This window comes from Papaver somniferum, chromosome 11, assembly GCF_003573695.1.
Source record: "Papaver somniferum cultivar HN1 chromosome 11, ASM357369v1, whole genome shotgun sequence".
NCBI classification, from domain to species: Eukaryota; Viridiplantae; Streptophyta; class Magnoliopsida; order Ranunculales; family Papaveraceae; genus Papaver; species Papaver somniferum.
This window is the reverse complement of record NC_039368.1, coordinates 74,345,173-74,358,400: the sequence shown is the minus strand read 5'-3', so window position 1 is coordinate 74,358,400 and position 13,228 is coordinate 74,345,173. Positions and strand designations below refer to the sequence as shown.

The following is a 13,228-nucleotide window of genomic DNA, read 5'->3' as shown; positions in this document are numbered from 1 at the left end:
ACGAGATGGTATAGGTATAGGGCTGTAGTTCTGCTGATGACGGTGGTGCTTGCTGTGGTGATGGCGATATATTGGTGAAGTTGGAGGTGTTGATGGTGAAGGTCCTTTTGCAATTGAGTTTTTAATTGAGTCTAAGAAAAAGAATCGAATATGAGAAAATGAGGGGGTATTCTTGCTAGCTCTTGTGAGAATATAAGATATAATATTGGTTGAAATATCCAAATCGGATATTAAGGAAGTATTTTGGAGATACTTGGATATTTTAACCGTTGTCATATTTTTCTTGTCTTCTACAATCACGAACTAAAATCCTAGGGCTATTTAACCAAAAAACTGGTTGACATTCATGATAAGAGTTGAGAATGTAGGATCATCTTAATTTCGGCTATTTTCCAATTTGACGTTAAGTATAAAAATTGTTTAAAAACTTATGATTACTGAAATGAAGCTCCTGATGGGAGAATATCACATCACAATTTACAAGTAACATGTGTAATAGGGAGAAAAATGTCAGAGAATATTACATTGACACATGAGGTTGGGTACTCAGTGAAAAGAAAGGTAGAAAGAGTAGGAATATCTTACAACGGTGAACCTTATAAGACCAGGAGTCAATCTTGGAAATCCAAGTCTAATGATGAAAGGTAAAATGGATTTCAAAACACCAATCCAAATTGCGAGAAGTGTCATTCCAAATTTCGTTTAATCCTTTCCCACGAAATCGACAATTAGGAAGGGACAATAAGGTTTAGAAGCAAAATCAACCACTAGATTGAGCGCAAATCAGAATGGAGCTTGGAGAAATTTGGATTGGCGTTTTAGTTTGGATTCTAAGGTATTTTATGAAATTTTGGAACATGCCTTGGAAAAAAAAGTGGATGACCCCAACTCGGAAGTCATTAGACGTAACATTCCACACCTTTCCTAAACTTGAAATAGCTAAGATTTTTACATTAATGGTGGAATATATTCATCTTACAAATTCCACGCCACCTCGTTATTTAGAATGGATCGCAAAAGTACATGTCGAATGGTGAATGATAAAATAGGTTGCAAACGTCAAAATAACCGACCCTCCATCTCTGGCCCCAAACGTCAAAATATATTATCAAATTTGGATACAATTTCAAGTACATAATTGAATGTCACTCCCTTAAAAATGAACGCCATTTCATTTTCAAACTCTAATTTGGCTTCCAAGCTTTCTTCAATAAAATTTTACAACATGGTTTGCGAAAAGCATGGACAACTCCAATTTAAAAGTCATTAAACTTGACACTTTACATTTTTTCCGAACTTGGAATAATTTGGATCCTATAAATGCCCAAACATTGCTATTTCCAAGGTTAGAGTAGTTTGGACCGTGCAAATGCCCGAACATTACTATATCAGATTTTGGAAAATACTAGCCCAGTTCCTAGCATAGGGAGGACCGTACGACCAACTTTTATGAAGTAGGTAGCTTATAATTCCTGCTACGGATGCATACTTTTAAGAAGTGTCCGTGTCACCCCTCTGCCGTTGATATTATGAGAAGAAAACCCTATTACGTGGTTCACACATCCAAATTTCTTTTTCTCCTCTTCGTCACCCACTTGGTTTAAAATATCAAAAATTTGTTGAGCGAGCGATTTGCTAAATAAAAAGTTCTTTTGTCGGCTTAATTTATCTTTCTCTCCATCAATTTCTCCTAGTAAGAGTACTTTACATGTGAGTAAAGTAGATTTTTCTTTTCTAGGGTTTTCATTTTTTTTCTCCAACTCCCCAAACTACTCTTCTCTCTTTGTTGCCAAGGGGGAAACGATTTTGAATCTCAAAAATTAGGGTTTACAGAGAGATCTTCAGATTAAGCTTTGGACAAGATGTTTTGGCGTATGACTGCTCTTTCTGCTTCCTCTCCTGTAAGTTGTTTGAAGAAATTTTATGATAACTTGTTGTTGAATTTAAAAGCTTCTTGTTACTACTATTATTTGTTTTTGGATGGGTTTTTAAGTAGGGGTTTTGTTTGGTTAATTTGGGAACTAGGGTTTGATATTCACTATTGGGGTCGTTGTGATTTTAGGGAATGTATTGGGTTAAGTGTGGGATCTGGGATTTTGAAATTATGGTGTTTTAGTTTTCAGGTTATTTATGTTGTGTGTTTTTTATATTTATTGAGGGCTTTATTGAAGAGATTACATAAGGTAGAGTTAGTTAACTGTTTGGTTCACATTAGTTAAGAATTTTAAGTTTGATTTTACTAATTAGGGATGACGGTATTCTTTGAGGGATTTGAATTGAGCCAATTTGTGTTTTTAGTGTATTAGTTAATCTGATTGAGTCAGAAAATTTAGATTGATAAATGTGGTTTGTGTCAAGAGTTGCGTTTCCTTTTTCATGTTGTATTACATTTACAAGTACATAGTTATGTATTCTTTGCTGCCAGTCTGTTAGGCATTATTCTGAATTTTCTGTACTTCCCATGTCACTGTAACTTCGCGGTAGCTGCTAAACTCTTGAATGGGTTTATAGTGGCAGTGCACAGTACTAGGAATTAGATGGTTTCACTCTTTTACAATTAGATGTCTCTGGTAAAGTACTTAATATGTGTTAGTTTGTTTGCTTATAAAGCACGTATAACTAGTTTGATTTCAATGGGTTAAAGTTGGGAAACCAGATAGTCACACATAGTCCGGTTCTGGTGCGTTGTTTTTTTATGTCATTCGACTCTGTTCTCATCGTTTCATTATCAAAATTTTGCAGGTGGAATCAGTTTTAGACAAGGAAGATTTTACTTTGGAGGAGCTCCTGGACGAAGAAGAGGTCATTCAAGAATGCAAAGCTCTAAACAGTCGACTTATAAATTTGTAAGTTTCTATGATCTTATCTGTTTTGTTGCTTTGCAGGCTGTAACTTTCATATAAAATTTCACCTTATTACTACCATTATGAAGAACTTACATTGTAAAGAAGAGGTGTTAACCATAATTCGTACATTTGAAACTAAGAAGAGTTGTTGGTAGTAACCACCGATAATACCTGCTGGTGGTGATTGGATGAAATACGTGACCACTTAAAAAATGTGATGCCAGTGACGGTCGTAAAAGATCTATGTAGCCAGCTTGTGTTTTGTTGTAGCAACTTCCATGGAATGATGTATCACTGATGTTCGTGTTTGACAGTTGGTGGAACTTTGTAAGAGTATGAGTAATTAGGATGTAGTTAACACTATATTTGATATGAAATTGGTTGTAACGTCTTACTCATATAAAAATCAGAACACTATATTGGTTGCAATGTTCTTTTATCTGTATGTTGGTTGACATCTCATGTTAAACCAATCTGATTAGTTTCATATTTGACCAAAATAGATTTTTATTATCTTTTGTATATGTTTCCAGTTTAAGAGAGAGAGCTCAGGTAGAGCAGTTGCTGCGTTACATTGTTGAGGAAGCACCAGAGGATGCTGAAAGCAAGCGAGCATTCAAGTAAAATTCTTAACCCGAAGGAAATCAGATCTTCTAGGACTATAAGCAGTCAATGTTCTATGTGGTGTAAATATGAAACCGTGAAACCTATTGGTTTCTGTGAATTTTTGTATTTATCTTCTACATTCATGATGTAGGTTTCCGTTCATTGCATGTGAAGTATTTACATGTGAAATTGACGTTATTTTCAAAACCTTGGTGGAGGATGAGGAGGTATGCGTCCATCATTTTTATAGTCCAGGAAGTCTATCACTAATGTAAAAATTGGCCCGATATTCTGATTTTGCTTGTGTCTTCTTGGAATTGCAGCTGATGGATTTACTCTTTTCTTTCTTGGAACCAAACCACCCACACAGTTCATTGTTAGCTGGGTATTTTAGCAAGGTAAACGATATTCGTCAATTGTTTGTTAAGTTAAGCTATATTTCCTTACTAGACTTGTAACTTACTGGGTTTGCCAAAAATTCACTCAATTGAAGTTTTAATCTTGCGCTGTAGGTTGTTGTATGCCTTATGTTGCGGAAGACAGTGTCACTTATGAACTATGTCCAAGTAAGGACACTTATTCCTTTCCCTCTTTATATATAGAGATATTTCATATTTTGATTAGATTTTCTTCCATACTACTTTTTCGACTGACCAAATATTTCAATATTTAGGCTCATCAGGATGTATTCCGGCAGCTAGTTGATCTGATAGGAATCACATCCATCATGGAGGTAAATAACAAATTCAAAATTTCCTGCGCAGTAGTTTAATGGGATATATTTAACATTTACTTCTCCGGTAAGGATAAGGTTGAGAGTCTCCTGTGTCTTAACGAGGTGGTCATCTGCAGGTGTTGATTCGACTTGTTGGCGCTGATGATCATATCTATCCTAATTTCATGGACGTGATGGAGTGGCTAGCTAATAGCAATTTGCTAGAAATGATTGTGGATAAACTGAACCCATCAGTAAGTTTCAAAATCTCGTATTTCGAAGAAATGGTTACTATTTTATGCGGAAGAGCACAAGGCCTTACATTTATGGTGTTTTTAATGGATTCAGAGTTCTCCCGAGGTTCACGCTAATACAGCAGAAACACTTTGTGCCATTACTCGTAACGCGCCATCAGCTCTATCTGTTAAACTCTCTAGCCCGAGGTTGGCGTTTCTCTTTTAATGTATTTATTATTTTTGTAATCCCTGATTTCTTTTGTCAGTAAATAATATGCTAAAGAGTCTGGTGTTCCACAAATTCATATGCAGCTTCGTCGAAAGAATATTTGGTCATGCCCTGGAAGATGCACAATCTAAATCTGGTCTTGTAGACTCACTTTCTGTGTGTATCTCGTTGTTGGATTCCAAAAGAGCAACTTATTCTCCATTAGTTCACTCTATTCGAAGTCAACATTTGTACGAACCACAGATTCCTATTAATCCCGAGACAGTTAGTGCCATGCTGCCAAAACTTGGTATGTTCTTATCTTAATGATGATTAGGGCAAATATTTGGCATGGGTTGTTTGTTATTTTGTGAAGTGAATGTTACTTTTTTTTGTAGTGGATGCTCTTCTTTGCTTTCTTGTATCTTGCCTTCATATACTCATGAATCATCTTTGGTATGCGTTTGTCTTATGCTTAATTTGTTCTGCACTGTAGATATTCATGCAAAATTTTGAACTTTCCCTGATGCTTGTTTGGTTCGAGTCTGTATGCTTGTGAAATCCTGCAACCTATTGGTGTATAATTTTTCTTTTTTAAGTCTTTGTTTTTCTTTCAGTTATGTTTTTCTGTATGGAATGGAAGGCTGGGAACTTCTGTGCTTTGAAAATGTTGGGTGCAACTTACTCTTCAGTGGCTCATCATTTATGAGCCAAACACGGTATATTCTATTGTTTTGTGATATTAGGTTTTCCTGGAAAGCTTTGAAGCAGCATGCTGAATTCTTATACTTCCGTTGTTTTCTTGGTTGGATAAGTATCTGATTCTTCAATATTTGGTTGTGACATGGGTACACATGTGAGATACCCCCGTCCCCGTGGTGTGTGTTAGTTCTCCATAAAGCAAGCGGGGCAGGTTCTTCTGTTTGTTGAAATATTAGATCCGTGCATTATCTCCCTTCTTTTATTCTGTGTGTCTGGTATGGTTTGCATATTTAGTTTTCACTCTTCACAAGTTCCGGTTGTTTGTTGCAATGCATGCTTGATATTATTGGATTTTTCCTTGTTTAGTTCTTGTTGCTTCATTAGTCTTTGACCGCATCTGTATATGATGAATGAATGGATGTTGATTGGCTTACTTTTGGGAAAGCATTCTTACTGCTGTTTCGTTACTGCATCTTATATCTCCGTTCTTCTGTTTATGTGCAGGAGACTTGCTTAAGCTTTTGAATGTATGCTCTGATAGTAAGGTGTTACCTACCACATATGGCGAACTAAAGCCTCCTCTTGGGAAGCATCGCCTCAAGGTAGCCTTTACTGTATGTTGTATTTTTTAAATTTTGATTCATGTAGACAAGGATTTCTAAAACCATAAGTGTCTCTCTGATTTTGTTTGATATGGTTAGTTCTAATATGCGATTGGTCTCAGATCGTAGAGTTCATTGCGGTATTGTTGAGGAGTGGTAATGAAATTGCCGAGAAGGAGTTGGTTAGCTCGGGTGCTATACGAAGAATCCTTGAACTCTTTTTCGAGTAAGCTGTTGGTTCCTTATGTTTTTCTGGAGCATGTTTTAAGGGGCAAAGCGTTGATAATGATGGTGATCCATAAAAATACATCATGCAGGTACCCATTTCATAATGCGTTGCATCATCAGGTAGAAAGTATCATCTTGTCATGTTTGGAGAGCAAGGATAATACCGTTGTTGATCATCTGCTTAAAGATTGCGATGTAGTGAGTAAAATCCTACAAGCGGACCAAAGTCCCATTCTCTCTGGTGGTTCAGATCAGGTACTCAATTTATTGAAAATTAGATTTGATTCTGCATTTCTTGTATTTCATTTTATGTACAGCACAGTGTGAATCTTTGATCTATGCCATTAACTGAGTAGAATAGTCATCTAAAGCAAGAATGAAATCAATTTTTGACCTGCAGCCGACTTCATGTTCCGCTGGAAAGCAAGTACCTCGAGCCGGTAATCTTGGACACATTACACGTATCTCTAATAAGCTTATTCAGCTGGGAAATGGCAACAGTCACATCCAGGCATACTTACAGGTTGGTGACAGTGCACAATTGTCTATGCTAAGAATCTAATTTCCTTGTGAGCTGAATTTCGTTTTTAATTCACTCTATATTCCCTTGAAGTGTACTCTTTAGGAATAAGAATCAGTTTACACCAACGCGTCCTATGCATGGGTTTTAGTTTAAAGCATTCCCTGATAGATGACTCATCTTCCTAGGTAGTATACCATGCCTCTCAGTGAGTCTGTTATATTTTCTGTATATCAATGGTGATCTGATTTACTTCTGCCGTCCTTCCAATGAAAATTGAAAATAGAAAATAGAAAATCTCACTGTTGGTATGTATGAAAAGTAACTCAATGGTTAAAAAAGAGGACCAGCTTCCTGCTCCTTAGTTGTACTACTACTATGTATACATCTGTTCCTTTCTGTACACAGCTGACATTTTGCGAATCTTTATGATATGTTCTTGCAGATGATTTAGATCTCCTTTAAACAGCAGCAAAGTGTATCACCAATGATTTTCTTGCTTTCCAATGTTCCAATGTCATATATTAATTGTTGCTTGCTCTAATTCTTTTATACTTCATATTTTGTTGGTCTATATTGTCGAATTGCATAGTTGGTCAAATGCAAAACCTCGCCCCAACTAAAATCAGCTAAATTATGGTCTGTTGTTACTTCTGGAATTAGGGTCTGGTTGATTTTGCAACTTCCCTGTGGGAAAAAAGTGCAGCGAAAGAAATTCTTGCATCTGTTAGTTTAGTTTTTTCAGACGATTAAACATCAAAGTAATCTATTGAACTTCCTCCAATCAATTTATTGTTTTCAACGTAAATTTTGCTCATATAACTGAGTCTACATTACCTCCTTCTTGTACTAGTTCCAAAACCCATGTCCTCGTAGAAATGAACTCTTATACTAGTTCCAAAACCCTTTGTCCTCGTAGAAGTCAGCTAAAGTGTCTTCGTTCTTACTTCCAGAACAAGGTCTACCGTCAAATTAATTTTAACAAGAAATATCCAAGTATAGGGATGTACTTAATAAATCTGATTTGCATTCACTTGTGTGCAGGAAAATGATGAATGGATTAGTTGGCAAACAAGTATCTTACAAGAGCGTAACAATGTAGAAAATGTCAACCGGTGGGCCTGTGGGTATGCTTCTTACCGTATTGTAGTTGTATCATGAAAAACTGTTAATGTTCTCGTTGAATTTTGTCTTGTATTCTCCAAGCTTCCCAATGCTTATTGAAGTTTAAACGTGTTTTTTCTAAGATCTGGTTACCATTTACGCATCCATTTGTTTTGTTCTCGTATAATTTGATGTTCTGAATCGTTTCTTTTAACTGATGCAGCCGCCCAAGTGCATTGCAAGATAGGATGAGAGACAGCGATGAGGAGGATGATGTAGCAGGCCTAGCAAATAACCTAAGCCATGCATTTAGCAGATACAGCATCTATGAAAATGATGATGCCGAACAGGTACCTCATCCTACATCCTCCCTCTCTCTCTATCTCATCTCCAAATGAATTGAATTTGTTATTTTGAATGTGCTGCTTTCAGGTGCACGGATCTCTTGAGCGAGATAATGAGGTAATATAGTCAATTATGCTAAGAGAGAGCAGATATAAATGTGTATTTTAGTTGCTGTTATGTCTGCCTAGTTACAATTAGGTTGTAGATAGTTTCTCAAAGAAAGGGATGTCCATGTGTGGGAGGAAATAGGAAGAGTGATGCAATAATAGGTTTCAAATACGGTTAAAACACATTAGCTCTTCACAGAAACTGGTCTAATTGTGAAATTTATGTTTACTTTTGTTGATATTTTCTTGATCTATTTAAAAACTGCAGGATGTTTATTTTGACGATGAATCGGCTGAAGTTGTGATCTCATCACTGAGGCTTGGTGATGACCAGCAGAGGTACCACTTCTTGAAATACTTGCATGTGCTTATAATTTGCATATCTATTTGTGGCCTTCTGATGTATAGCAACGATTGGCCTGCTGATGTATAGCAAACTTCTGACACCTGTCTTTTGTTTCCCCTTCATTTTAACAGTTTGTTTACAAATTCGAACTGGTTTGCTTTCCAAGATGATGGAATTCATAGTGACTTTTTAAGTACTTCTGAAGAGAAGTTGGATGAAGTCGATTTGAATGGAGCAAATGGTGGGAGCAGCAGCAGTGATGATGAGGTGGTGGTTGGTGAGGATGAGGAGTTGGTAAACAGCACAGCAACATCTGCCGATGAGCCATCAGGATCCAGTACAAGTTTTTCACATGAGGCAAGCAAAAGCACTGCAACCAATGGGGTCGATAATTTTGACCCTAAACCATGGGATGAGAAAGCAAGTACTCCTGGTGGTGCTCTGGGTTTTGTCAACGGCGATGATCCATTCGGTGTTAGTCAACCTGATTGGGTTGGATGGCGAGAGTCTTCGGATTTGCAGGCTGATCAGTCAGATGAGAATGAGAAGAGTTCCCTACCCAACGGTAATATATTCTCAAATGGTAGCAGTAGCCCGAGTGTCTCTAGCAATGGGCAACTGGGGACATGCCAAAATGAAGTTACCAGTGTACCAACTGCATCTGAAAAAGATGTCGAGTTTGTTGGTATGGAGTTAGAGGGATCAGAGAGGGCTATGGACCAAGCATTGAAAGAGGGAATAGTAGATGAAGCAGGGCCACTAAAGAAGCACTTAACGCCAAATGCTGGGCGTGAAAATGATAACATGGATAAAGATGGGGAAGAGAAACTGGAGTTCAACGATACCAACTACTGGAGGGTTGATCAGGAGGTTGGTGTTCAAGAATGAGAGCTAATGATTGTATTTTGTAACCTCAACAAACAAAGACTGGAGACAATAAAAAGTATGTTCTCATCTTAGAAAATAGTTTTTTCCTTTTGTATAGTGTTCCCCTGCACCTAGTGTGGAGGAATGAATGGATTGCAGGGTTTTGTCATTATCTTGATCTTTAATATCATTGTTCTATTCTTTGAATTATTTGTGATTACTACTAGTGGAGAGATCAAGTCCTGTTCATAGTGAAGAAAACGACAGCAAATTCTAAGACTTAAAATCACCCAAGATTACTGTTTATCCGCATCTTTTATTTGTAGATTTTCCAGTAGTCGGAGACAAAATTCTACCTTGTGTGTTACCAGCTATACCATCAGCGGCTCGACTTCATAAAAAAAAAAAAAAAGAAAAGAAAAATCAAAACTCGACTCGAGGGAAAAAAATGCAAAGAAATTTAGACCATTTCTTGATTTGTGCGTGTCATCCTTGTGACAAAGGGGCCATGATAATCTTCTCTGCATCGTTCCAATTTTATTGGGTGTCTCCGAAGGGTCGTGCTAAATGAGTAGCTCGGGCTATTTAAACCAGCATCTGCTTTGTGTTATGGCCAACGTGGGACTAAATATACCAAAACCCATCACGTACATGTATTCAAAACGCGCTAGTAGCAGTTTGTGGATTCCCTTTTCTGAGGCGGTTAAGTGTTCGAATCTCTCTAGTGACAACTTTCTACCACCCTAAGACAATAAAACTCAGCATACATGAGGATAGATTTTTAGTTCTGTGTAATGGTGATAGTATCGATACAGTGGAATGATTTCAGAAGTATAGGAACTAGATACGGTCTTGTTGAAAACAGGTTCAGGAGGCTTCTGTGAGTGGACAACATCAGAATTGACACTTGAAGTACACTTACTCCCCTTGTTATTGATCCTTTGAGATAAATGTAAGGATTTACTCTTTTTGGTTTTTAAGTTCTTAAATTCGAGGCAAATGTAAGAGAAACCGGTTCCACTTAAAAACACTTGTTGTATCTGAAGTCAGTCCAGTTTTTCTACTCGGATTGTCTGTTATATATGCTTAGATAAAGGTTCAAATGTTTGCCTGCTAACAGTTTATCATGGATAGGAGTCTTTCTTACCTTGATATGCGATTCAATAAATATAACCTGATTTTGTTTGAAAGAGTTTAACAACAAAATTAGAGAGCATGCAACTAAGTAAACCATATATACTGCAAACAAGTAACTAAAAATTGTGGAGGACATGCTTGGTCTTTCATATAACGTCTTCTTCCCGATAATGTCTTCTTCGTCTTTCACCCCAGAAAGCTTGCCAAACAACGTTCAAAGAAGTTACATTAGTTTCTCCCAACTCTTTCAAAGAAACATTGCTCTGCGTGCGAGGAATTGCTTCAACGTAAACACGTTCTTCACAATCCTTATCAATATCCCGAAGTTTGTTAAAGGTTGAAGTTTTAGGGTCATACCAACAGAGGCTCTTGCCCTTATCATAAATCCATAAAACTGCATTGCTCCTTGTGATTGCTAATGCCTCAAAATAACGCGGGGAATCCATCTGTATGCTAAACTCTTTAAGCCAATGTGACAAGATTTTGTTCCCAGTATCTCTCTTGTATACCCATATGTCAGTGCGAGAAGCTCTAGTGATCGAATGAACCAAATACAGGTTATTATTCCCTGCAAGCAACTTGAGAGGAGAATTATAAGCCATGTATTCAAAATCTTCAGAACGTGGCAATGCGATGTAATGGAATTTCTCACCCTCCAGATCAAAGGCCACAATCTCACTTTCTTGTAATTTACCATTACTTCGGTGCAACCAGAAAAGTGCTCCATTTATATGAATACCCGATGAATAGTTGAATGTGCATTGGTCAGTAAATCCACTATATCTCCACTTCCCGGTGCCAAGAGTATATACTAGAACATGTCCTCTCTCCCATTTTTGTTCATGCTGAAATATTGCAACAACCTTGTAATCATTAGTAGAAGGACAATAGCCAAACCCCCTTGCTAAAACCTTGTAAACACCATAGCAATGCCTTATCCAGATTGATATATTAAGGGGAAAATTAGAGTTTTTAAATTCTGGAAGAACGACAGATTTTCCGGTTAACGGGTTGCAGATTAGAAAAAGATACGCGTCATCTAGCTTATATTTGCCGAAACAAACCAAACCAAACCATTGCAGGAACCAACCATGACATATCTCCGGACTGATTCCTTAATAGATCTGCTATGTTCTATCTCCGTAATAGAATTGTTGTCATAGTAGTAGTTCTGATACATACCCATCTTTGAAGGATCATCATGATCATACTCATCTTCATAGAAAAGTTGTCTTATATATCTGCTGGAACGATAATGCTCATCATGATCAGCATGAGCGAAAAGGAAACCCGGCTTTTCAGGTTTATTACGGATGATGATTGATCTCCAAGTTGTGCATACATGTTTGGCATTCAAATCTACCTCAAAAGGTAATCGAGAAAGTATGTCTTCTAAGATATCACCGGGAAGATCATCCATAATGTTAAATATTAATATCTAACTCTTTGTGCTATTTCTTTCTTTTCTAGACTTTTTCTTTCTTTGTATATTTGATGATTTCTGTACCCTAAAAGGCTAAATTTGTTACGTACGGAATTGAAGTGGCTGGGATGTTATATTTATAATAGTTGGGGGTATTCCATATTCACAACTCATAAGTTTGAGTCGGTGTATGATTTGGAAACCAACTCAGAACTGTAACTGTAAGGGTTTTGGCGCGTCTTCTATCTGCTAGTGGTATAAAAATTAGTAAAGCAGCTGATGGCTATGTTTGTCGATATAAAATTTTGTCAGGATTGGTGTTTTTTCTTGCATGAATATCTTTACTAGTGTGTGTTTTCTTTCTTCCAACATTCAATAAAGGAATGTTTGAATTTACTCTTTTTGGTTTGGTTTCAAGTTCTTAAGTTCGATACTAATGTAACAGAAACCGGCTTTGCTTGACCTTGCCTGCTAGTGGTATATTGAAATTGTGAGTCAACCCTAGTTTTCTACTCGGAAATGTCTTGTTTTCCTTAGATAAAGTTTCAAATGCTCGTCTATAATAGTTTATCAGACAACAACCAATGTGTGAAAGAACGACACTGTATCTAGAACCAATCCAGTCTTTCTTGATTGAGAGCATGCAAAACAGTACATAACCTGATGTTGTTTGAAATAGTTCTAACAATAAAAATTGAGAGCGTGCATCTAATTAAAGCATATGCTGCAAACAAGTAACTAAAAACTTATGAAGGACATGGAATGAACTTGAAAGCAATTCACCAATCAGGTTGTTTCCGATGATTGGCCAAAATCTTTCAAGGGAAAAATATCCTTTGGTCCTTTTTTAGGTGGGCCCATGTCTGTTTAGTCCTTTGGGAAAACGCCTTTACGGTTTGGTCCATAATAATTTAAAAATATAAAACAGACAAAATTACCCTTTCGTGTTAATTTTTACTTATTTTTTTGTAACAGTTCATTCGTCAAAATGAACTCCTGTTAATTTCTACTTATTTTTTCAGAAAACATATAAACCAGAGTTCATTACAGAAATGAAATCCATATAAAAACCTAAAAAAACCAGAGTTCATTTCAGAAATGAACTCCATGTAAAAACCTAAAAAAACAGAGTTTATTCCAGAAATGAACTCCATATAAAAACCTAAAAAAACTAGAGTTTCATTCCAGAAATGAACTCCATATAAAAACCTAAAAAAAACCAGAGTTCATTCCAGA

The 13,228-nt window shown here is 36.7% G+C and overlaps 2 protein-coding genes and 1 non-coding gene across 4 annotated transcripts; 1 reads left to right on the top strand and 2 right to left on the bottom strand.

The window, feature by feature from the left end:
* The first annotated feature begins 1,544 nt into the window (after nucleotides 1-1,544).
* Nucleotides 1,545-9,738, top strand: LOC113321827 (serine/threonine-protein phosphatase 6 regulatory subunit 3-like). 2 transcript variants are annotated; one of them, XM_026569748.1, is made up of 19 exons: nucleotides 1,546-1,901; nucleotides 2,743-2,846; nucleotides 3,380-3,466; nucleotides 3,604-3,679; nucleotides 3,776-3,850; nucleotides 3,965-4,018; nucleotides 4,126-4,185; nucleotides 4,305-4,421; nucleotides 4,516-4,610; nucleotides 4,716-4,921; nucleotides 5,818-5,915; nucleotides 6,038-6,141; nucleotides 6,233-6,398; nucleotides 6,544-6,666; nucleotides 7,708-7,790; nucleotides 7,991-8,117; nucleotides 8,200-8,229; nucleotides 8,488-8,558; nucleotides 8,697-9,738. In XM_026569748.1, the coding sequence occupies exons 1-19, from the start codon at nucleotides 1,863-1,865 to the stop codon at nucleotides 9,451-9,453; spliced, it is 2,472 nt and encodes an 823-aa protein (XP_026425533.1). In that variant the 5' UTR covers nucleotides 1,546-1,862; the 3' UTR covers nucleotides 9,454-9,738. The 2 variants fall into 2 exon arrangements, with proteins under 2 accessions (XP_026425534.1, XP_026425533.1); XM_026569749.1 differs by lacking the exon at nucleotides 8,200-8,229 and having other exon boundaries at nucleotides 1,545-1,901.
* A 148-nt stretch (nucleotides 9,739-9,886) lies between these two features.
* On the bottom strand, nucleotides 9,887-9,992 carry LOC113325662. The gene has a single exon (XR_003348114.1). It is a non-coding gene; the product is annotated as a U6 spliceosomal RNA (small nuclear RNA).
* A 723-nt stretch (nucleotides 9,993-10,715) lies between these two features.
* LOC113324568 lies at nucleotides 10,716-11,989 on the bottom strand. The gene is made up of 2 exons (XM_026572880.1): nucleotides 11,639-11,989; nucleotides 10,716-11,480 (listed from the first exon to the last, which is right to left on the bottom strand). The coding sequence occupies exons 1-2, from the start codon at nucleotides 11,987-11,989 to the stop codon at nucleotides 10,716-10,718; spliced, it is 1,116 nt and encodes a 371-aa protein (XP_026428665.1).
* Nucleotides 11,990-13,228: the final 1,239 nt, after the last annotated feature.